At 41.2% G+C, this 22,450-nt stretch overlaps 1 protein-coding gene across 1 annotated transcript in view; it reads left to right on the forward strand.

Moving 5' to 3' along the window:
* The first annotated feature begins 494 nt into the window (after positions 1 to 494).
* Positions 495 to 22,450, forward strand: part of CLRN1 (clarin 1) — a 41,695-nt gene continuing 19,739 nt past the window's right edge. The window contains exon 1 of the mRNA XM_037136145.2: positions 495 to 1,043. Coding sequence (XP_036992040.1) covers positions 791 to 1,043 — 253 coding nt within the window. The 5' untranslated portion in view covers positions 495 to 790. The remainder of the gene's footprint in view (positions 1,044 to 22,450) is intronic.

Here is a 22,450-nt window from a genome sequence, read left to right on the forward strand (position 1 = left end):
AACCTAGCCATTTGCACCTGCATCTCTATATTCCAGTTTGTCAGAAGACACTTGAATCAAATTCTCCATTGACGCATTGGTTCTAAATCATAGATCTGGGAGAAAAGGAGTGAGGAGGGCAAGCCCTGCTGGTTGGTGTAGGACACTTCTTGTCTGTGCAGGACCCAGTTTGGTCCAATATTTTGGCCTGTTACAAAGAATAGTTTTCAAACTCAGTTAATATCCTTTCTGCCTCGGCCAAGACTTCTCTTCTACTGTGCCAAAAAAACAAACAGCAACAACAAAAAACAAAAAGCCCACAAAAATAAAAACATACTGATATATGACCTTCTCACATTGCTGAAAATTTGCCGTAGGAGCCAAGCCTGTTTCTGAAAGTTTCAGCTCATCCAATCAGACAAAAAGCTGTGGAAAGGGGAGGCACTTATCAAGTTACACAGAGGAGTCCATCTGTTATCTTAGACTTTTGTTACCAAGTGACACAAGAGGAGATACTCAAGGCAGTTTCAAAGAGTTTTATTTTACAGATTCTTAGTCCAAAGATTTCAAATTGGAGAGAAGTAAAAGCAAAAAAGGAGAAAAGCCAACTAAGTGTGATGAAGAAGCCTTCTTCCTGGCATACTACTGACATTTAACCTGGCCAGAGCCTCCGGCAATGATGAAGTTGCCTTTTCAGCTGGGTTCTGTCTGTTCGGCCTTTGTAATAAATGCTATCAAAGGGGCAGTTGCTTCTCGTCACTCACAAAGGTCTTGGTTTTGAACCTGACCCTCACAAAAGCCACTTCTCATTATGCCAAACCAACAGAAGAAAGTCATTTTTTGCATGGCCGGGGTATTGAGCTTCGTGTGTGCCCTTGGAGTTGTGACAGCCCTGGGGACACCTTTATGGATCAAAGCCACCTTCTTCTGCAAAATGGGGGCTCTGCTAGTCAATGCCTCAGGGCAGGAGTTGGACAAGTTCATGGGTGAGATCCAGTACGGGCTTTTCCATGGAGAGGGCGTGAGGCAGTGCGGATTAGGAGCAAGGCCCTTTCGGTTCTCATGTAAGTAGCTATTGCATTTTGTTTTTTTAATATCTTAGGAGCACTTCTGCAATTGTTGCAAGAAATTGTTTTTAAGTGCCTTGCCTGTTGCAGGATTTCTTATACAGGTATGAACCATTTGAATTACCTAGGACAGTTCTGAGCAATCTCTTCTCCCTAGTATTAATTATTTTGTGTTTATTTTATTAATTATTTCATCCTTGCTATTTTCTATAATGACAACATGTAGTTAATGGGTTGCTATGGAGTTATACTTTTTAAAAGATAATAAATTAAAATTCTTCTTGGCTATTAATATTTACATAAGAAATGATGGGTCTTTTAAAAAAGGGAAAGACTCAGAGAAATAGAAAAGCTGTAAGATATGATTTTTGTTTTGTTCTTTATTAAAAGGTCAGCCAGTGCTGTGGGCTCCTTCCCCAGCCCTAGCTGCTTTTCTACCTTGTTCATGAATTTGTCTCCCGTCCCTTTTCTGTTGTTCTTGCTAGATCCTCTCCTGATGATAAATATTCTTTTAAACCAATTTGGAGCCACTGGGCTACAGGAATTTAAAACAATCAGCTTTACTAACTGGGAAAGAAATAGTTACCTATTTAGTATATAAAATTTGCAAGTGACTGACCTTCAAATCAGGTGGACAATGCGAAACAGATTTTCCGTCACAATTTTTGTGAAATAGAAGTCTTAACCTCGATATTTATAACCTGTTTATCTTTGGAAGAGAACTTTAAAAAAATTATCATGTGAATAGGCAACTAATCAAATGAAAATTAATAAGAAGTCATTTGTTATATCTCTCACAACACACATTTAGAAATTATTATTATTTTAAAAGGGCCGGTTTGAACAATCTTTCGAAGACACAACCAGTAAATTAGTGCATAAATCACTCTTCAGGAAAGGAGGTTACCAATCGAGGCATTTAAAATGAGTTATTATTTTGTCTGGGTATTTTTTCCTCTAGCATAGGTAGAAGGCTAAATAAATTGAATTTATTATTAATATATGCAGTGTCTAATTAAATTTCAGTGCTCACCTATTTACATTTCTGCAACTTATCTTCTTAGCAGTTGCTGGATACCAACCTTTAACTCATATAGTGAGTTCATAAGTATGTGAATTTTCATAGGACTCCAGAGATTCCTCAAGGAATCTCTAAAGATTAGTCTTCAGCTTTTCAAGAAATTGTCACACACTAGATTTCATCAAGTGGATACCGACTCTTCATTGAGTGGCTTTCGTTTATTAAAGTTATAGGACTGTGAGAGTTGCTTATCTTTCATGGGGGTGGGCAGAGAACAAAGCAGAATGTCACATGATTGGCAACTGTATTACAAAATAGAAAAAGGAAAACAGATGAGTGAAATGATTTAACCGTGAATCACTGGCAGCTTAAAGCATGAGTAAACATTTCTCACAAGTGAATTTAAACAAAAGCAGGGAGCTTACAGCGAATTTTCTGAGTCTTTGCATTTTCTACATTGAAATGTTTCAAAACAATAATGTTTTCTGAACACTTGCTAGACACTAAGCACTGTGCACATTTTGTCTCATTTAATCCTCGTGGGGCCACATTCCTCTGTGGTTCAACAAAAGGGTGTTCGTGGCTGTGTCCTAGGCTGGCCCTGTCTATGATGTTGATCCAATCAGGCATCCGTCCCCTTGCTTTCTGGGAGGATACACTGAGCTGGTGGGCTTCAGACAATACCCTCGCCTACCTCACAGAATTACATTAATCCCCACGAGATTCAACATTTTCCCCCAGCCTAGTTAATAAAATTTTACATTTGCTTGCTTGTTCTATGGGGATAACCGTCTCCATACACTATCCTAAAAATGTTAAAACCTCATTCATTTCTGAGGCCCAGCAAAGTATACTTACAGTATACCTTGGTTTCTGCCTAAGCAGAAAAGTATCTGTTTCAATGGAGCATGAGAGAAAATTAGAAAACTGTAGAATAAATGGATCCAACGGACTCCCTAAAAAGCATAATGCTCAATTAAATAAACACCTCCTCTGAGTGTTAAAAAAACTTCCTAATGATGTACCTTAGAACACACTGCGCCCGTTTACACTCCCCTTGCAGTACAGCTTAGTGGTCCATGTCTCACCATTCAAAATGCTGTCATCCTGTTCAGGATGTTCCATCAATGTACCCCTGAAGGAAGAGAGCTCTCTGATATTCTTCCTGATGGAAAAATATAGCCTTGTCCACATGAGAATAACAAATACAACTGTCTTCTCAGTAACGGCTTCCATGTAGCAAAATCCAGAGACACTGAAAAGCTCAGAGTCCATCTGAAAATTAGAGCACAACTCCCTTCCCACAACGTGGTTAAGTGAACATTCGGATTTGCAGAACCTCCCCAAGTGTAGCAGGAATGGAAACAGTAACTACTCATCAAAGTATCAGTAAGTTTGTGGCCAGTTTTCTTCATGTTGTCGTGTCATCACCAGTGAATGTAAATTTACGTTTCAATTCTGTTGGATCGCTAAATGCTACCTGGTTTGCCACACTTTTCACTTAGATCAGCATTGGCCAACAGAAAGGTAATGTAAACCATAAATACAAGTCACATCTGTAATTTCTAATGTTCTAGTAGCCATATTAGAAAAAAAAGTAAAAGGAAACAAGTGAAATTAATTTTAATGACCTATTTTTCCTTAACCCAAGATGTCCAGAATACTGTCCATTTAACTGTTGATATAAAAAAGTAACGACATATTTTGCATTCTTTTCTTCAGTGCTAAATCTTTGAAACCTGGTGTGTCTGTTGTACTTAGAGCACATCTCAAGTCAGACCAGCCAAGTTCAAGTGTCCACAGGTCATTTCAAGATGGCTGATGTGTCACACTGCAGAGTGCAAATTCAGATTTACTCTGAATCTCCATATTCTAAATGAATTTTTGCTGGTTTCTGTATAAGTTTTTGTGTGCTATTTTTACATGCAATGTTTTGGTAACTTTTAAAACCCAGATATATGGTGTAACATGAGGATGAAGAATAGACCAGAAAAATAGTTAGGCTGTGTTGTCCTTTTTGTTCCTATTGACTACTCCATCTCTTTTAATTGTAACAAGCATCTTCCCTGCCACCATGCACAAATATGCTGGGAAACTTCTGCCTCGTTTACTCTGGCTGGTTCTCATCCATTTATGGGTCGGTGGTTCATTTTCTACAGGTCACTAGCATTCATACCTAGCACACAATTTCATTCATTATAATGAAGAACTGTTTTTCTTTCAAGGCAACACAAGTGGTGGGCTTAATTTTTCCTGATATGGCACCTGCAAAATTTTAGTGATAACATTTAAACTCTGTGCCATTGAGACAAAAACTGCCAGTTTTGAGCACAGTGTGTGTGGGTAGGTTTCTGTTTTGGTGGTTTGAAACGCTGCACAGCATCATCAAAATACGATACCCAAGCATCATATGGTATCAATCATTCCTAGATATGCTGGTCTCTTCATTGCCAAGACAGTAAAATGAGCTGGTAAAAACATATGGAGTCCTTTTTTGGTGGGGAGGGGAATGTGAAAAATAAAATTTAACCAATCATGTATCACAGCTTGCAACTTCAGTCATATAAAGCATTTTAATTTAATGATTGAAAATTTGTAAAAAGCTTAACAGAGGATTAGCTTCTTTCATATTTTAGATAAGCAGAGGTGTGTGTGTGTGTGTGTGTGTGTGTGTGTGTGTGTGTTTACCAAATAAAGCATATGGTCCAGACTGCAGAGGGAATGTTGAAGTTGAAACTACTTCTATGAGCAAGCAGGTGGCTTCGCAAACATATTTTGGGGTAAAAGAGTTGGGATTCAGGATCCCTGTCACCTCTGACACTGTCTCCCTGGGCTCCTGCAAGTGTGACTGTTGTTTCTTATTAAACCCACCTGCCTGCCCCAGGTGACTTCTTGGTCACCATCTTCACACCCTGCGCCTTCCCCATCACCCTGCCAAACCACACAGAGCTGCAAAGTTCTCTGATGTACCTTCTTCCGATGACAGTGTCTGCCTCTCCTCCCTTCCTTAGTGCATGGCCTGTGTTCAAGCGGGAGTGGTGGGGGTAGAATAAAAGGCTGCCTGGTGAGAGGGATGAAGAAAGGAAGCGACTTGCATCATCTCACCTAGCATGCTTGGGCCCACCTGACCTTTCGCTTGGGTCCCTGCTATCTAGTCTCACTCACCCATTAAAACTGTCCAGCATGGGGGTGGGGAGGGCAGGGGAAAGTGGTGGTGGGAAAATGGAGACAGCTGTTTTCAAACATCAATAAAAATTGTTTTAAACTGTCTAGCAACTAGAGATTTTGTTGTCCATCCACTGGAAAAAAGTGATACGTGGAATAGAAGAGAATAATATCTAAGAAGCACTAGTGTAAAGAAAGAGCCTTCAATTTCTCTCAGCCAAATAATTTCCCCTCTCTGTCCCTTCCAGACCTTGATGTTCACTCTATTATTTCAAATCACCTTGTATTATGAGTATTTGAAATGTATATTGCTCTGCAGGGGGACCCTGAGCCCCAAGAAGGCAGAGGCTGTGCATTATTCATCCTGGTGCTCTCTCAAACAGGACCCAGCACAGTTCGTGTCCCAAAGAGGTGCTTAGTATTTTAAATACTTGGTAAACACTATTTAGATTAAGCAATCTGGGTTTAAGGCTGGTCTCTGCCACTCACTGATGATGAGACCTTGAGCAAATCATGTCACTTCATGTCAGCTCTTGCATCTATAAAATGGGGAGTAGAACTAGGTGATTTCTAACATCTCTTTCATTTCGAACTCTCTATGATCTATATAATATGGGGCTAGCCATTCTAGAAAAGGTCCTTCCAGCTTTCAAATTGCATGACCCTTCTAGTGTCGGCCTCACAAAGCCTTTGCTGACAGATTTTTAGTTCATCGTCAGAAGGAAAGTTTTGTGTGCCTTTACTCTTTGGTCCTCAAAGCTCATGATTCTTAAAGTATTTGAAATATCTACCAATTGTCAGGACCTAAATGAATTTTATTATCAAAGTAAATGCTTCCTTTTTTCTCCATCATAACCTTTTACTTTCGGTGTAGAAAATTGCAGGTTAAAAAGAGGAAAAAATAAATGAGATGTCTTGGAAATCTAGGAAAATGAGTTGGCAGGTTCCAGAAAGTAGGAGCAGCCACAAGCACTTAATTTGGATGCTACTCTACAGAAAATAAAACAAGATGGTTGAAAGACAGTGCCAGGCTGTGCTCCTACTTCCTCCAATTTTTTTCTTTCTTCATTTTTCCTAGAAATTCTTCTTCAATTTACACTGTAAAATTCCTGTTTCCTGAATCTGATTTCTTTTTAAAAATACATATTTTATTGATTATGCTGTTACAGTTGTCCCAATATTTGTCCCCAGCCACCCTCTGCCTGGTACCCCCTTCCCTCCAGCAGTCCCTCCCCCACCCCTTAGTTCACGTCCACAGATTGTGCATGTAAGTTCTTTGGCTTCTCCATTTCCTACCCTATTCTTAGCCTCCTCCTGTCTATTTTGTGCCTGCCAATTATACTTCTTAATCCCTGCACCTTTTCTCCCATTCTCTCCCATCCCCCTCCCAGCTGATAACCCTCCAAGTGACCTCTCCAGGCATCTCTGCAATTCCACACCTCCTACCCACCTAGATGAACGTGGATTCTTTAAATCCTTGGTTTTCATGCTTCCATACAGCTCGGTTTTCTGATGGTTCTGGGTGTTATTTGTTTCGAGATCTAGTTGTAATTCTTTCTATGTTTGCACAAGGAGGCAAAGCATTTCTACCTACACTTCCATCTTGACTGGAAGTGTTCAATCTGATTTCTTGAACTGATGATGGCAAAAACTTAGGAATGACCAATATATTTAATACTTCGAGGGTAGTCTTTCCCCAAAGGAGGAACTAAAGCAGCAATTATCCTTGAATTGGTGAGAAATATGAGGAAACGTTTTTGAGGCAAGAAATTTCTGGTTCTCTTTGCCTAGTCTAGGAAGACAACATTTATTTCTCCCTTCTCCCTAACAACTACCAACAATATCCTTACCAGAAAAAAAATTTTGACAGAATGAGCTTTGAGAATTATAATTTTGCATATGTGTGTAAGTGTGTATATATAATACACACATATCTTCTTTCTTTTTAAATTATCCTCTACTTCCAAACATCCAGATGGCAAATGATAAGATGACAGTTGTATGTCCTTGTATGTCAATTATGCACCCCAATGTTCATAGCATCACAATTTACAATAGCCAAGAGATGGAAGCAACCTAGGTGCCCAGCAGTAAATGAATGGATCAAAAAACTATGGTACTTTTACACAATGGAATTCTATGCAGCAGAAAGAAAGAAGGAGCTACTACCCTTTTCAACAGTATGGATGGAACTGGAAAGCATTATGTTGAGTGAAATAAGCCAGGCGGTAAAAGACAAATACCATATGATCTCACCTTTAACAGGAACCTAAACAGCAAAACAAACAAGCAAGCAAAATATAACCAAAGACACGCAAATAGAAAACAGGCTGACAGGGACCAGAGTGGAGAGGGGAGGGAATTTCAGGGGAAAGGGAAAGGATTCACAGGAACAAGTATAAAGGACACATAGACAAAAACTAAGGGGGGGTGGAAGTGGGAGGGAGGTGGGAAGCACTGTGGGGGTGGGCTGGGATGAGAGTAAAATACAGAAAACTGTACTTGAACAATAATTAAATAAATTTTAAAAATCACTCTCAACCTAAGTGGGTGAATTCACCAATCAAAAAACATCAAGTGCCTGAATGTTTGAATTACCCTTCACCCTAATAGCCAGTAAGGTTGTTGACCTGTGCTTACTGAGAGAGGAAGCAGAGGCCGATGCAGCTTCTGAAGCTGCATGGCAGGTCCAAAGTGGGACTTCCAGAACCTAGCACTGGTGTATGTACTTTACCTGTTGGAGGAAGACTCAAAAATTGTTTTCACAATTGCTGCTCTTCTAATCTTTGAGGATGACTCCCCTTCTCCAAGGACTTTCGGACAGCACCGAAGGAAAAAAAATACTTATTTAAGCTTCCCATTTGTTGGGTGCCTCATGGATGCCAGGTGTCTTGCATGTCTTATCTCCAACTCTGACATAGAGGTGTTATGATACTATTTCTCTTCAACAGTTATAGAAATGGGAAACTCAGAGAGATCACAAAAATTTCCTGAAGTCACAAAGCTAGTAGGAGCAGACCTGGGATTGAAATTCAGATGCATATGATAGACCATGCTCATGGTTCTGTCACTTATGGCCAGCTTACAATATACCAAAGGGTCACAAAAACATAGGAATAGCCTTGAATTTTATTTATTTAGAAAGTGATGTTAGGACTTTACGAGGGCCAGTTCTCATGTATCCACATGATGGTGCTTGGCCTTAAGACTTGACTTTACTTTATTGCCTCTTTCGTTCACAGTGCAGTGGCCCTGATGTCTGAGCCCCATCTTTGACTTTTCTTTGGATGGTAAAGTAGCCAAGCCAAGCCTGTTTAATAATCTAGGTTGAGCAGCACACTAATTACTAATCTTTCACTTTTGTAACCTTATTATCATGATGCTGACTGTTTATGTTTAAGGCAGAGATATCTGACGGCCTGTGTGGTGACCTGACTCAAGATCACCAGCAACAGAAACCGTCGTGGTACAATCTTCAGAGTTAGTTACTTTGACTACAACAACTATTTCACCCCAGCAATTACCAAGATGGTAGTGCTTCCCTTGGATGGCATGGACAGAAAGAAGGCTGGACAGAAAGAAAAATCAGATGAATAGCATTTTATTTGTTTTCAAATTACTCCCCCCCCCAAATCATTAAAAGCCAGTAGAGAATTTGAGCATAAATTAAAATCTCATTTTTTTATAAAAGAAGCTCATTTTTATCTCTCAAATATATCAGGAAATTCATAGTTAAAGGTATGTTTTTAAAAACAGAACTCACATTAAACAACGACAAATTTGCTTTCAATCTAGTCATGCAGCTGAACACCCACACTGGTCGTGGTGTGATACACTTTTATTACTGGTGCGATAGAACTGACTAACAGCAAACTGTCCCTGGCAGACTAATTTACGTACGACTCATATTTTGCTCTCTCCTAGCACGTTATAACTGTGGCAAGGCCATTCTCAGGAGTCATTTTCCCGACGTAATCATACCCTGTAGGTTAGGAGCAGTTCAATGGGTTCTGTTATCAGAGGCACATATGTACCAAAGCAGCTGTCGTCCCTCAGCCACCCCTGGTGATTAAGACTCACTGATGGGGCTGCCTCCGCACAGGCTTGAGTCAGGTAGGTACACTTGAGCTGAGAGGAATTCAGGTGAGGTACTGAGGAAATTGTATTTTAAATGGTTCTATTAGGCCATCAAGTCTCCCTGTTTTAAGTGCTAGGGTCACAGATTTCATTCTCCCTGACCACACAGCCATCAGAAGCCTGGCTCAATACCTAGGTGTGAGATTATGGGGATATTAAAGGAGATGAATGCATTGAGCGTATGTCAGGGGTTGCCTTTTACTGAATTTTCATGACTGGCTGCAGATGAGCCGAGGGGAAAGTCAGATCAAGAGCATTTCTGTAAGAAGAAAGAAATTTTCCTTCTTATTCCCTTTCAAGAAAATGAATAGCTGAGCACCAAGCAGATAAAGACAACTTTTTTTTACATACCTTTCATATGAAGGGCAAGTTGCAAAGGAAAATGGGACCTCTGAAGCTACCATTATGGCTTTAACCTAGGAAAAGTTGCTGCTCCTTTGCTGACATCATTGTCTGAGGCTGCCTTCGTTCTGAGACCTTCACAGATGGTGTTACCTGCATTTTACTTCTGGCCAAATGAAGGCAAAAAGGGTTGATGAGACCCAAACCATTAGATCAGTGGTCTGCAACCTTGGCTGTGCTTCACAGTCACCCAGGGAGCCTTTAGAACTAGAGATGCCAAGGCTGCAGCCCTTCCCAACTGGATCAGGCTCTCTGGAGGCGGGGCCTGAGCACAGAACGGTTTGGAGTCTCCCCAGGCGATTCCAATGTGCAGCCAAAGGTGAGAACTACTGAGGTGGATGGTGGCCAAAACAGGTGGAATCAGGTGAGGTCCTGGGTCAGAGCCCTCATTGTTAGGGGGTTGAGGGGGGGACGACATATCAGAAGGCAGACAGAGGGAAGAAGTAGCTCTATTTCCACACAGTTGGAAGGTTTTCTGGTCAAACTGAAGCTGAGATCCCTGCCTTTCATTCCTTTAGCTGTTCCGTGAAGGGTCTCACGCTTTACCTACACCCACTGGACCTCAGAGGGAGTGAGTGGTCTGACTGACGACTTTGCGATAAGAAACCGAGCATACTTGGCTGTCAAACCCAAGGCTGTCCCTCTCACCACATGTGCCCACCAGTGACAGGAGCCTGCTCTCCACCTGGTCAGGGCAAAGAAGCCAGCTCTGCGCTGGATGCCCGGGCTCTGGCTGTCCAGCCCTGCCTATGGCTGGGTGGATGAAGCTGCCTAACGCAGCATTACGTGGTGGATGATGTGAGCCACGTTCTCCATCGGCTTTATCGGAAATAGAACTAACATTTTGACCTCCATCTGCCTGTCACCTGTGGAAGGGCCCTGCTCCTTCCCAAGAGACTATCCAGCTCCTCTTCAGAGGTGTGCCATCAGCCCAGACGTCAACTGAGACAACCCAGTACAGGAAACTCCAAGAAATTGCACAAGGAAAATAGAAACAAGCATGGGAACAATATGCCCGATGCTGAGGAAAACAGGTATCCAATAAGTATTTAAACTATAAATTCAAAGTTCCTGGTTGACTTACAGCAATAGTCACCCACCTGGTCAGGAAAAAAAAAAAAAGTAAAAATCTGAGCTACAGGATAGAACATTCTCTTGCATCCCACATAATATAGAAACTCCTGTGAGGGAATCATTGGGGAACCAATGTACAGATATGTGCTCTGACCACACCTGGGCTCCCACCTACCATGGCTAATCCTGAGATTTGAAAACGCAGACACTCTTCCTGCTCTGAGTTCTTATAGCTCCCATTCTTCTCAGTGAAAACACAAATCTCATCACATTAAAAAAAAATTAGGCAATTACTTAAAATTTACAAAGAGTTTTCACATAAATGATCTCCCTTATGAGATTATGGTGATATTAAAGAGGATGAATACATTCAGCATATGTCAGAGATATTTCATATGTCTTTTACTGGATTTTCATAATGACTGGCTAGGAGTGGGCTGAGAGGAAAGCCAGATCAAGAACTCAAACATTCTCCCCTGGCTGGTTTGGCTCGGTTGATTGGAGAGTCATCCTCCAAACCAAAGGGCCGTGGGTTCGATTCCTGATCAAGGCACCTGCCTAGGTTGTGGATACAGTCCTCAGTGGGGGCACATGCAAGAGTCAAGCAATTGATGTATCTCTCTCACATTAATGTTTTTTTCTCTCTCTCTCCTTCCCCTCCTCTTAAAAAGTCAATAAGTATGTACTCAGCTGAGGATAAATAAAACAATTCAAAAGTCCTAGGGTTTATTTCTATTACTATCCTCATTTACAGAAAAAAGAACTGAGGCATGCAGAGGTCCACGTGACTAGTAAATTACAAAACCAAAGTAATCTCAAACTCTTCTAACTCCAAAAGTTATGTTTTAAAAAAGTTATGTATTTAATTGTTGTTCAAGTACAGTTTTCTGTCTTTTATTCCCATCCCAGCCCACCCCACCCAGTGCTCCCCACCTCCCTCCCATTTCCTCCCCCCTTAGTCTTTGTCCATGTGTCCTTTCTACTAGTTCCTGTAAATTCTTCCCCTTTTCCCCTGAAATCCCCTCCCTTCCCCCTCTGGTCACCGTCAGCCTGCTCTCTATTTGAGTGTCTTTGGTTATATTTTGCTTGCTTGTTTGTTTTGTTGTTTAGGTTCCTATTAAAGGTGGGATCATATGGTATTTGTCTTTCACCACCTGGCTTATTTTGCTTAGCATAATGCTTTCCAGTTCCATCCATACTGTTGCAAAGGGTAGTAGCTCCTTCTTTCTTTCTGCTGCATAGAATTCCATTGTGTAAATGCACCATAGTTTTGGGATCCATTCATTTACTGCTGGGCACCTAGGTTGCTTCCACCTCTTGGCTATTGTAAATCGTGCTGCTGTGAACATTGGGGTGCATAGGTTTTTTGGATTGGTGTTTCAGGGTCCTTAGTATATAATCTTAGCAGTGGAATTGCTGGGTCAAAAGGCAGATTCACTTTTAGTTTTCTTAGAAAATTCCATACTGTTTTCCATAGTGGTTGTACCAGTCTGCAATCCCACCAACAATGAACTAGGGTCCCCTTTTCTCCACAACCTCTCCAACACTTGTTGTTTGTTGCTTTGTTTATGATGGTCATTCTGACCAGTGTAAAGTGGTATCTCATTGTGGTTTTAATTTGCATCTCTCTGATAGCTAACGATATTGAGCATCTTTTCATGTGTCTCTGGATTCTCTGTATGTCCTCCTTGGAGAAGTATCTGTTCAAGTCCTTTGCCCACCTTCTAATTGGATTGCTTGTCTTCTTAGAGTGGAGTCGTGTAAGTTCTTTGTATACTTTGGAGATTAAACCCTTGTCTGTGGTATCATTGGCAAATATGTTTTCCCATACAGTTGGTCCTCTTTTTATTTTAATACTGTTTCCTTTAGCCATGCAGAAGCTTTTTATTTTGATGAGATCCCATTTGTTTATTCTTTTCTTTATATTCCTTGCTCTAGGGAACATATCAGTAAAAAAGTTGCTGAGTGAAATATCTGAGATTTTCCTGCCAATGTTCTCCTCTAGGACTTCAACGGTGTCACAGCTTATATTTAAGTCTTTTATCCACCTTGAATTTATTTTTGGGTATGGCATAAGTTGTTGCTCAAGTTTCATTTTTTTGCTTGTAGCTGTCCAGTTCTCCCAACACCATTTGTTGAAGAGGTTATTTTTACTCCATTTTATGTTGCTGCCCCCTTTGTTGAATATTAATTGTCCATAGAGACTTGGGTTTATTTCTGGGCTCTCTGTTCTGTTCCATTGGTCTATGTGCCTGTTTTTATGCCAGTACCAGGCTGTTTTGATTACAGTGGCCTTGTAATACAGTTTGATATCAGGTATTGTGATCCCTCCTACTTTGTTCTTCTTTCTCAAAATTGGGGTCGTTATGGTTCCATATAAATTCTTGAAGTGTTTGTTCTATGTCTGTGAAATATGCCACTGGTACTTTAATAGGTATTGCATTGAATCTGTAAATTGCTTTGGGTAGTATGAATAGTTTGATGATGTTAATTCTCCCAATCCATGAACACGGTATATGTTTCCATTTGTTTGTGTCTTCCTTGATTTCTTTCTTCATTGTTGTGTAGTTTCCTGTATACAGGTCTTTTACGTCCTTGGTTAGGTTTATTCCTAGGTATTTTATTTTTCTTTTTGCTATATTGGATGGGATTTTTTTTCTTGATTTCTGCTATTTCATTGTTGGTATATAAAAATGCCTTTGATTTCTGGATGTTGACTTTGTATTCCACTGTTATGCCAAATTCATTTATTAGGTCGAGCAGTTTTGGGGTAGAGAAAGTTATGCTTTTTTCAACCTGCCATGTTACCTTTCAGTTAATGCCTCACTGTTTGTCTCCCTTCCCAGCAACTCCTCCAATCTTCTTGCTTTGGTGGTGAATGATATTCCAGCTGCCTAATACTCATGGTTAATTATAGGTTAATTCTGTTTTAAAAGTTGTAAGATAAAAGATGTGACTCTTAGACTCTAATCAGTAATATATAAAAAGATATATTTAGAATAAAATATAACAGAAGAACTCAGCAGATAGAAATAAAATAAATTTTAAGGCAACTGAAATGAAAGCCATACATTTAGAGATAACAAATAAAAATGAGTTAATGGCAAGCAACAAAAGAGCATACTTAGCAATTAGTAAAAACAAATAGTTTTTTATCTTCTTATTACCTTCTAATGATCTATTGAAAATATCATTACTTGGCACGTAAGACAAATTCGTTGTAAGTTAAAGGGTATACATACTAGAAAAAATAGATACATTTATTGAAGAAGGTACAAGATACAAGAAACATTACATGTAGAACAATGATGCTTCTGTCCCCTTCACAGCAGGCACCTGGGGAACTCACACAGTTCTCCCAATTGCCATCAGCTGCCCCATCGGATTTTCCTGAATTTATCAAGGTTCTGAAATCTCTTCCTCTTCAAAGGTGATTTTAGTTTTGGGAAAAGCAAGAAGTTGCAGGGTACTCAATGTGGGCTGTAGAGGGACTGAATCACCTGGATGATTTCATATTTCATCAAAAAATTCTGTATGAGATGTGATACATGAGTGGACATGTTGTCGTGATGAAGCTGCCAATCACCAGCTGCCCATAGCTGCAGCCTTCTGAATCATCCAAATATTTTCTTTGGAGGAATGTTCAAGCTCAACAGAAAATTTGATGCAGATTCACTGCTCTACTTGCTCAGTCATTTTGAATGTGACAGCCATACAATACACACTCTCACTCCAAGGTGTCTACTATCCCCACGACTAGTACAGTGAAGTCATCACTGTTAACACACGCACATTCCAGTCTACTCTCTTTGGCTGCCAGGTTACAGTGATGTCGCACAAACCATTCTTGTTATTTTAACTGTGGCTGGGATTTTTCTAGAGAGACCTTGTATATGTTTCCACTCCCCCAACAACAATAAAAGACCATTGTATACCTATTATATTTCTAAGCATTTTTCTAGACTGAGGAGATGAAGGGAATGAGAGAGGGCATGTGTTCAGAAACAATTCAGGTGCTAGTAGAAGTATTTTTAAATAACCAACCACTTATAAGAGCTGTACAGGTATATGTGAGAATGGGCTAGGTTATGTTTTAGTAACAAGTCCAAATACCACTGATTTAAGTCAACAAAGACTTACTTTTTGCTCATGGTACATATTCTTCAGAGATCAGCTATAGGTCACTCCAGGATGCAGCCACCATCTGGAATGTTGCCATTTGTTGTAACAGAGAGAAGAAGTTGTAAAGCATTTCACACTAGTGACTAAATTCTGACTTAGAAAACACACATGCCACTTCTACTCATAAAATATTTTGTTGGCCAAGTAATGTTACATGCCCATACCTAACTTCAGAGGGGCCAAGGTGTGCAATCTCACCATGAGCCAAGGATAGGGAAGAACCAGAAGTATAGATGGCTGAATAGCACTAACTACCATCACAAAAAGCTCCAAGAAGACCCAGAAGGCTCCAAGAAGGAGAGTTACTCTCAGGTCAAGGCACAGGGAAATCAGAGGAAAATTCTTAAGCATAAGTTAGATTTCACTAGATGGCACTGAAGAAGTCATGCCACACAAAGGAACAGCATGAGCTAAGGTATGAGGAGTCTATTGTGTCCACAGTACAGAGTGTGTGTGAGAGAAAGGGGGAGGAGGAATAAGGTGGGAGAGGAAGGCAGTGATCAGAATGTGAGAGACTCTGCTTGCTGTACTGAAGCAGTTAACTTTCTTGTAGGCAATGGGAAGCCATTTAAGGATGTTAAGCAGCATGTGACAGGACAGAAGATGAATTGGAAGAAGACCCAGAGAACTGGGGAGGCCAGTCAGCAGGTCCCCCTAATATTTGTGGTCCCAAACCAAAGCATTGTCAGAGGGATGGAAAGGAGGAGAAATATTTCCAAAATAATCAGAAGCAACAATCAAGAGAACTTGGTGACAGGATAAATCCCAGATTTCTGCTAAACAATGGTTGTCATAATTCACAAAGATGAGGACTACAGGAGGAGAAAGTTTAGAGGGAAGATGACATTTTTTGTGGTCATGTTGAATGAGGTACCAGTTGTGAGCCAGCAACCAGAGATGTCCACGGGTGATCCACAGTTGGAGGGCATGAGAGGGGCCCAGGATGGAGCTACAGAAGCCAGAACCAGCAGATTAGAGGTGATAGTTGGAGCTGTAGCTGAAGAGGAGTTTTCCCAGGAAGGGGAATCGAATCGGAGGTGGACAAAGATGTGGTCTAGGAAACACCAATGTGCGTAAGTAGAGGAGGAGGGACTTGCAAAGGAGACTGAGGGGGAGGGTCAGTGAGCTGGAAGAGAACCACAGGAGAAACCTTGAACAAGGAAGGACTAACCAATGGTCCTAAGCACCACAGAGATGTCAAATGAAAATAGTCCTTTGAAATTTTACCCCAGAAGTTGACAGGGCCCCTTTTCTAAAGCAGGGCTGATGAAGTGGTGGGAAGGAAGGTCCTGGTAGCAGCTGAGGAGAAAATGGAAGTTGAGGACCCAGAGAAAGGCTTAGGTCAGGCTGCAGCTAGAACCCAAAGGCCAGGCTTGGTGCATGTGTGTGTGTTTATAAAGGGAGGATCTTGAACTCTGAGCATGATTCTATGCTGAGGGAGCAGAGACTAGGAAGGAAAGACTGAAGACAGATAAGAGAGGTAGTTAATAGATCTAGAAAGCACCCTACAAACATGGAAACATATGGGTCTGATACAGGGAAAAGGCCAAGTCCTAGACAAGAGAATAAAATTTTTCATTAGGAATGCAGGAAAGGAGACTTCTGCCAAGATGGAGATATAGGTGGAAGCACTATACCTTCTCGCACAACCAAGTTTAAAAACAACAAAGTTTTAGCAACAAAAACACAGCCAAACCACAGAAAATTTAACTACAGGGAAGTCTGACAACAACGAACCCTTCAGCCAAACCAGTAAGAGGGGCAGAGCCAGCAGCAGAGTAGGGTCGGGCAGGAAAGACCCACCAGACTGACCCGGGCACGTGACCCAGGCACACTGGCAGCTCTGGGCAGATCCCAGGTGTAGAGTAGCGGGAGGACCCACTGAGGGCGGACCATGGTCACACATTTGCGCGCAGATAAACCAGTGAAGGAGCGAGCAGTGAGACAGACCGTGCAGGCCCCAGTGGCGGGAAGCACCAGAGGGGACCACTATTGTCCCTCTCTGACCCCACCCCCACATACAGCATCGCAAACCAGCCACCTGGGTGGCCCCGCCCTGGTGAACACCTAAGGCTCCACTCCTCATAAGTAACAGGCACAAACAGATAAAAACATGGCTCAAGAACAACTCAGAGCCCCAGAGCTAATAAATCTAAGTGATGAAGAAATAGCCAAACTTTCAGATGCACAGTTCAAAACACTGGTGATCAGGATGCTCGCAGAAGTGGTTGATTTTAGTCACAAATTAGAGGAACATATGAAGGCTAAACTAATTGAAATGAATGGAAAATACACAGGAAACCAACAGTAATGGAAAGGAAACTGGGACTCAAATCAAAGGAGTGGACCAGAAAGAGAAAAAAATGACCAAACAGAAAAGGATGAAGACGCAAGAATTCAAAAAAATGAGGAGAGGCTTAGGAACCCTCAAGACATCTTTAAACATTCCAACATCCGAATTACAGGGGTACCAGAAGGGGAAGAGGAAGAGCAACAAGTGGAAAACTTATTTGAACAAATAAGTTTTGTTCCAAGGAGAACTTCCCCAATCTGGCAAAGGAAATAGACTTGCAGGCAATCCAGGAAGCTCAGAGAGTCCCAAACAAGTTGGACCCAAGAAGGAACACACCAAGGCACATCATCATTAAGTAACCCAAGATTAAAATGAAGGAGAGAATCCTAGAAGCAGCAAGAGATAAGGGAACAGTCACCTACAAAGGAGTTCCCATAAGACTGTCAGCAGATTTCTCAAAAGAGACCTTACAGGCAAGAAGGGGCTGGAAAGAAGTATTCCAAATCATAAAATCCAAAGACCTACATCCAAGATTGATCTATCCAGCAAAGTGTTTATTTAGAATGGAAGGACAGATAAAGTGCTTCTCAGATAAGATCAAATTCAAGGAGTTCATCATCACCAAGCCCTTATTATAGGAAATGTTAAAGGGACTTACCTAAGAAAAAGAAGATAAAAAAGATGAACAGTGAAAGGACAGCAAACTCACAGTTATTAACAACCACACCTAAAACAAAAGCACACTAAGAGGACAGCTAGATCAGGAGCAGAACCATAGAAATGAAGATCACAGGGAGGGTTAGCAACAGGGGAGTGGGAGAAGGAGAAGGGGGGAGAAGGTACAGAAAATAAGTAGCATAGATGGTAGGCAGAAAATAGGGGGGAGGGCAAGAATAGTATGGGAAATATAGAATCTAAAGAACTTGAGACATATGGTCACAAACTAAAGCAGGGCAATGGTGAGGGAGGGGGTGTACAGGGTGGAGGGGAATGAAGAGGGGAAATAGAACAACTGTAATGGCATAATCAATAAAATATATTTTAAAGAAAAGAATGCAGGAAAGGTTGGACATGGACCAAAGAGAAATTGTAGGTGGATGGAGGCGGGGGACTCAAAAGTTGAGAGAATTCTTCTGATAGCCTGTGTTTTCTCTGTGAAATGGAAGAATTCAGTTTACTAGAGATATTTAAGCCTTTTTGAAGCCAGGCATATAAGACTAAAGGAAATGGAGGTGGGGATGTGATAGGTGCTTAGGAGTTGGGGGAAGTTTGGAATATTTGACAAGGGATAGAAGATGAAAAGCCTGAAAAAGGGACCACAGCTCAGAGGCTTGAGGAGTCACTATCTGACCAGGAGTGTAGGGGAGCAGAAGCAGGGGATACAGCCCAAAGAATAGGGCCCACAGCAAATGACTGCAGAAGGGTAAATTTCCTACAGAGAGCATCCTGGGGACTGTGTTTTCACTCTATGTCATTATGGTGACTTAGCTCAGATTCATGATAGCAGACTATATAAAGGAGAGCATGGCAGTTTTGCTCTGCACGCTGAGCAACTTACACAATGTAAATTTTCCCCTCTGCCTTCTGAGACTTGCACACCTTCTCCGACTAACAGAGTGATGCAATGATATGTTTCTTCTAGCTCCCTGTTTCTGACTAGAAATCTTATCTGAATCTTCTGTCTTCAAGACTTCATGGAGGAGGAACTGAGCTTTGAACCAGGGTTGAAATGGTGGAATGTAATATGTTTGTTACAAAATATAACACGTTCTTTAAGTCTCTCTTTCTCTCTCTCTGTATATATACACACACACATATATATGTATAACTCATATATAAATATATGTAAATTAAATACACATACACACACACATTCTTTTAGAAAGCACTCTGACCCAAGTAATTTCTTTCCTGGGAATTCATCCAGAAGTTTATGCCCATTCATCATCCACCCTATAATAAGAAAAAATGGTATGTACTTCAAGATGTTCATGAAAGCATTAGCTAGGATACTGGAGCAGTAGAAGACAATGGTTTGTCTTACACCAGTTTGGTGGAAAATCCATGTAGTTATCTAAATGATAGTTTTGAAGACAATATTTATAACATGGGAAAATGCTTATATTCTGAGAACAAGAACAGACTGTGACCTCAAAACTACATTTCAGCCCTGGCTGGTGTAGCTCAGTGGATTGAGCACAGGCCTGCGAATCATACGATCGTGGTTCAATTCCCAGTCAAGGCACATGCCTGGCTTGCAGGCCAGTTCCCAGCAGGGGACTCACAAGAGGCAACCATACATTGATATTTCTCTCCTTCCCTTCCTCTCTAAAGATAAATAAATAAAATCTTTTTAAAAACTACATTTCAATTATAGTAATATAGAAAATAAATATTAACATTGACAAAGATTTCAAAGAAATAAAAATAAAGGAAAATTTTGCTTTTCATGTTGGTAGGACTGTGGATGAAATTTTTATCTTAATCTCCATTTCATTGTTATAATGTTATTCATTTAAAAGAAAAGTTTCTACATAGTTTGAGCGCTGGACAAACTAACAGGAACAAGGGGCAAATGTATCCTCCCCCTGGCCTCTGGCCCTGCTAACAAAAGAGCTTTGTCATGTTCAGGTTTGAGATGAATTCTTTTCCCAAATCCCAAACTTTAAACTTGGTATTAAACAGCAGTCAGTTTCCATGTAACATGTCGACAATCACCGAAGTACTTTGGATTAAAGATTTTCTTTTAATAAAGGGATTTGAAATTCCATTTCAGTTGCTAACAAGGTCTTTCAACTGCTGAAAAAATAAAACAAAACTTACTGGGTTCTAGCACATATCCCTATTTTATCTCCATTGACCTAGATTCTCTCTAAAAACTCTTTCAATGCAGCATCTGTTACCAGCCCCCAGAAACAGCTTACATCAAGGTCAGCAGTGACTGCCTGACTCAACAAACAAATTCTGATTCTTATCCAGAACTCCCGTCACACTAAACACTGCCAACCTTTCTCTGCTTCTCCTCTGGCCCATGTTGCTAAATGGACTATCAGCTCCTCTTCTTCCTTCCCCCTCTCCATTGTGGTGCTAACTCCCTCAGTCTAAATCGGTGGCTTCCACCAAGGAACCTGAGACCTACTGACCACCTCAGGCTCCATGCTTGCATCCTACTTTAAGCAAAACGTATCCATCCCACACATATGCGTTCAACAGCTACATCATGCATTCTTAAAGCATGCGTACCCCTGGCAGCGTGAAAGTTGGTTCTTTGAGAAAAAAAAATGCCTTACTTAAAAAGTGTTTATGTATTTAAAACACAGATACCAATATAACACAGAAACAAATATACAATATACCTGCAGTATTAAAAATTTCCTTGGGGAAGAGTAATTAGAAGAAATGTCTACAAAGACTCCTGGGGTTGGAAGGGACAAAAAAATGTTGAGAAATACTGATCTACTGTGCCAGGCATCACAAGGTACTAGGAATACGGCATGAATAAAACAGACCAGCATACCTGCCATACTAGCATGGGGGAAACAAAGAATAAACAAATAAATAAAAATATAGAATTTGTCAATGGTAATAAATGCTGTGTAGAAAAATAAATCAAGGAAAGGGGTTCGGGAGTGGGGAGGTGACTGGACAGGGGATTGCAACTTAAGGTGGTTAAAGGAGGTTTCCTTGAGGAAGTGACATTTAAATAAAGACAGAGAAAGGGCAGAGCAAGCCAGGGGGATATCTAGGGGCATATCCAGGCAGAAGGAACCTGCAAAGGCCCTGAGGTAGGAGTGTTCTGGCATGTCTTAAGTGCAGTAAGGAGACTGATGGCTGGAGCACAGTGAGCAAGGAAATCGGCAGCAGAGGTAGTTAGGAGTCTGGCAAGGAGCCCAATCATGGGCCTTATAGGCCATTGTAATGATTTGATTTATCCTCTGGTTGAGATTAAAGTTCCCTGGAAGGGTTTGAGCAAAGTCTTTCTGGCTACTGTGTTGAGAGTAGGTTGTAGAAAGGAGGGGTAGAATCAGGGAGATCAGTGAGGGACCTCTTGCAGTCACCCCAGTGAGACATGGTGGCAGCTCAGACCAGGGTGGGACAGTAGAGATGGTGAGAAGTAACTGGATTCTCAAGGTAGTGCCAACAGGTTTTCCAGATGGGCCGCATATAAAATGTGAGATTAAGAGAAGAAGAATCAAGGACAATGCCAAGGAAGAATGGACCTGCCAGCCACTGAGATGAAGAAAGATAAAGGAAGCAAGTGCAAGGAAAGAAAAAATATGGGTTCAGTTTGGGATACACTGAGATGCCTATTCAACATCCCAGTCAAGATATTCAATAGGTAATTGGAAGCCATGCTAGTGTGCATTGAGGGGGAAGTCTGGGCTGGAAATGTCCATTTGAGAGTGCTTCTAGGAAAAGTCATGAACTGGATAAAGCACCAAGGGAGCAAGTGATGAGGGAGAAGAGAACACAAACAAGAACTGTGCCAGCCTCTAGATGACTCAGATGAGGATGAACCAACAAGTAGACCAAGATAGCAGCTGGTGAGGAGCAACAAAATGAAGAAAATGTAGTCTCTGGAACCAGGGGAACAAAGCATTTTCAGGAGGAAGGAGTCAGCCACTGCATCAAATGTGAGCTAGGCAAGATGAGAGTAAAGAACTGGCCCTTGGGGTGGGCAGCTGGAAGCTCACCATTGCCTTGAGTAATGTCACACTTGTGCAGTGGGTTCAAGAGCGATAGCTGGAGGAGGACTTTGGTGAGGTTTGTTTTTAAGATGAAGTAACAACAACAGGTTTATGTGCGGATGGGACAGATCCAGTAGAGGGGGAGACTGGCGACTGACAGAGAGGGGAGAGCATTCCTCAGCAGAGTCTTTGAGGAGGTGAGATGAAGAACGGCGGTGGGAGGGACCAGCAGTAGGGGCACCGCAGCCCACCTCTGCTGGGCACCTCCTATGTGCCACCGACACTGATGTCATTGAAATCTCACAAACTTGAGACAGAGATAGAATTAGCCTCATTTTTCAGGTAAGGTTTCAAATCCAGGTTCAGGAAGTTCAGAGAGTTAGAAAAGAGGCTATAATGCAAACCTCTGATTTCAAATGTTTGACCATTTCCCAAGCTGTCC

This window comes from Artibeus jamaicensis, unplaced genomic scaffold (assembly GCF_021234435.1).
Source record: "Artibeus jamaicensis isolate MK-2021 breed Jamaican fruit bat unplaced genomic scaffold, CSHL_Jam_final contig_466, whole genome shotgun sequence".
Taxonomy (NCBI): domain Eukaryota; kingdom Metazoa; phylum Chordata; class Mammalia; order Chiroptera; family Phyllostomidae; genus Artibeus; species Artibeus jamaicensis.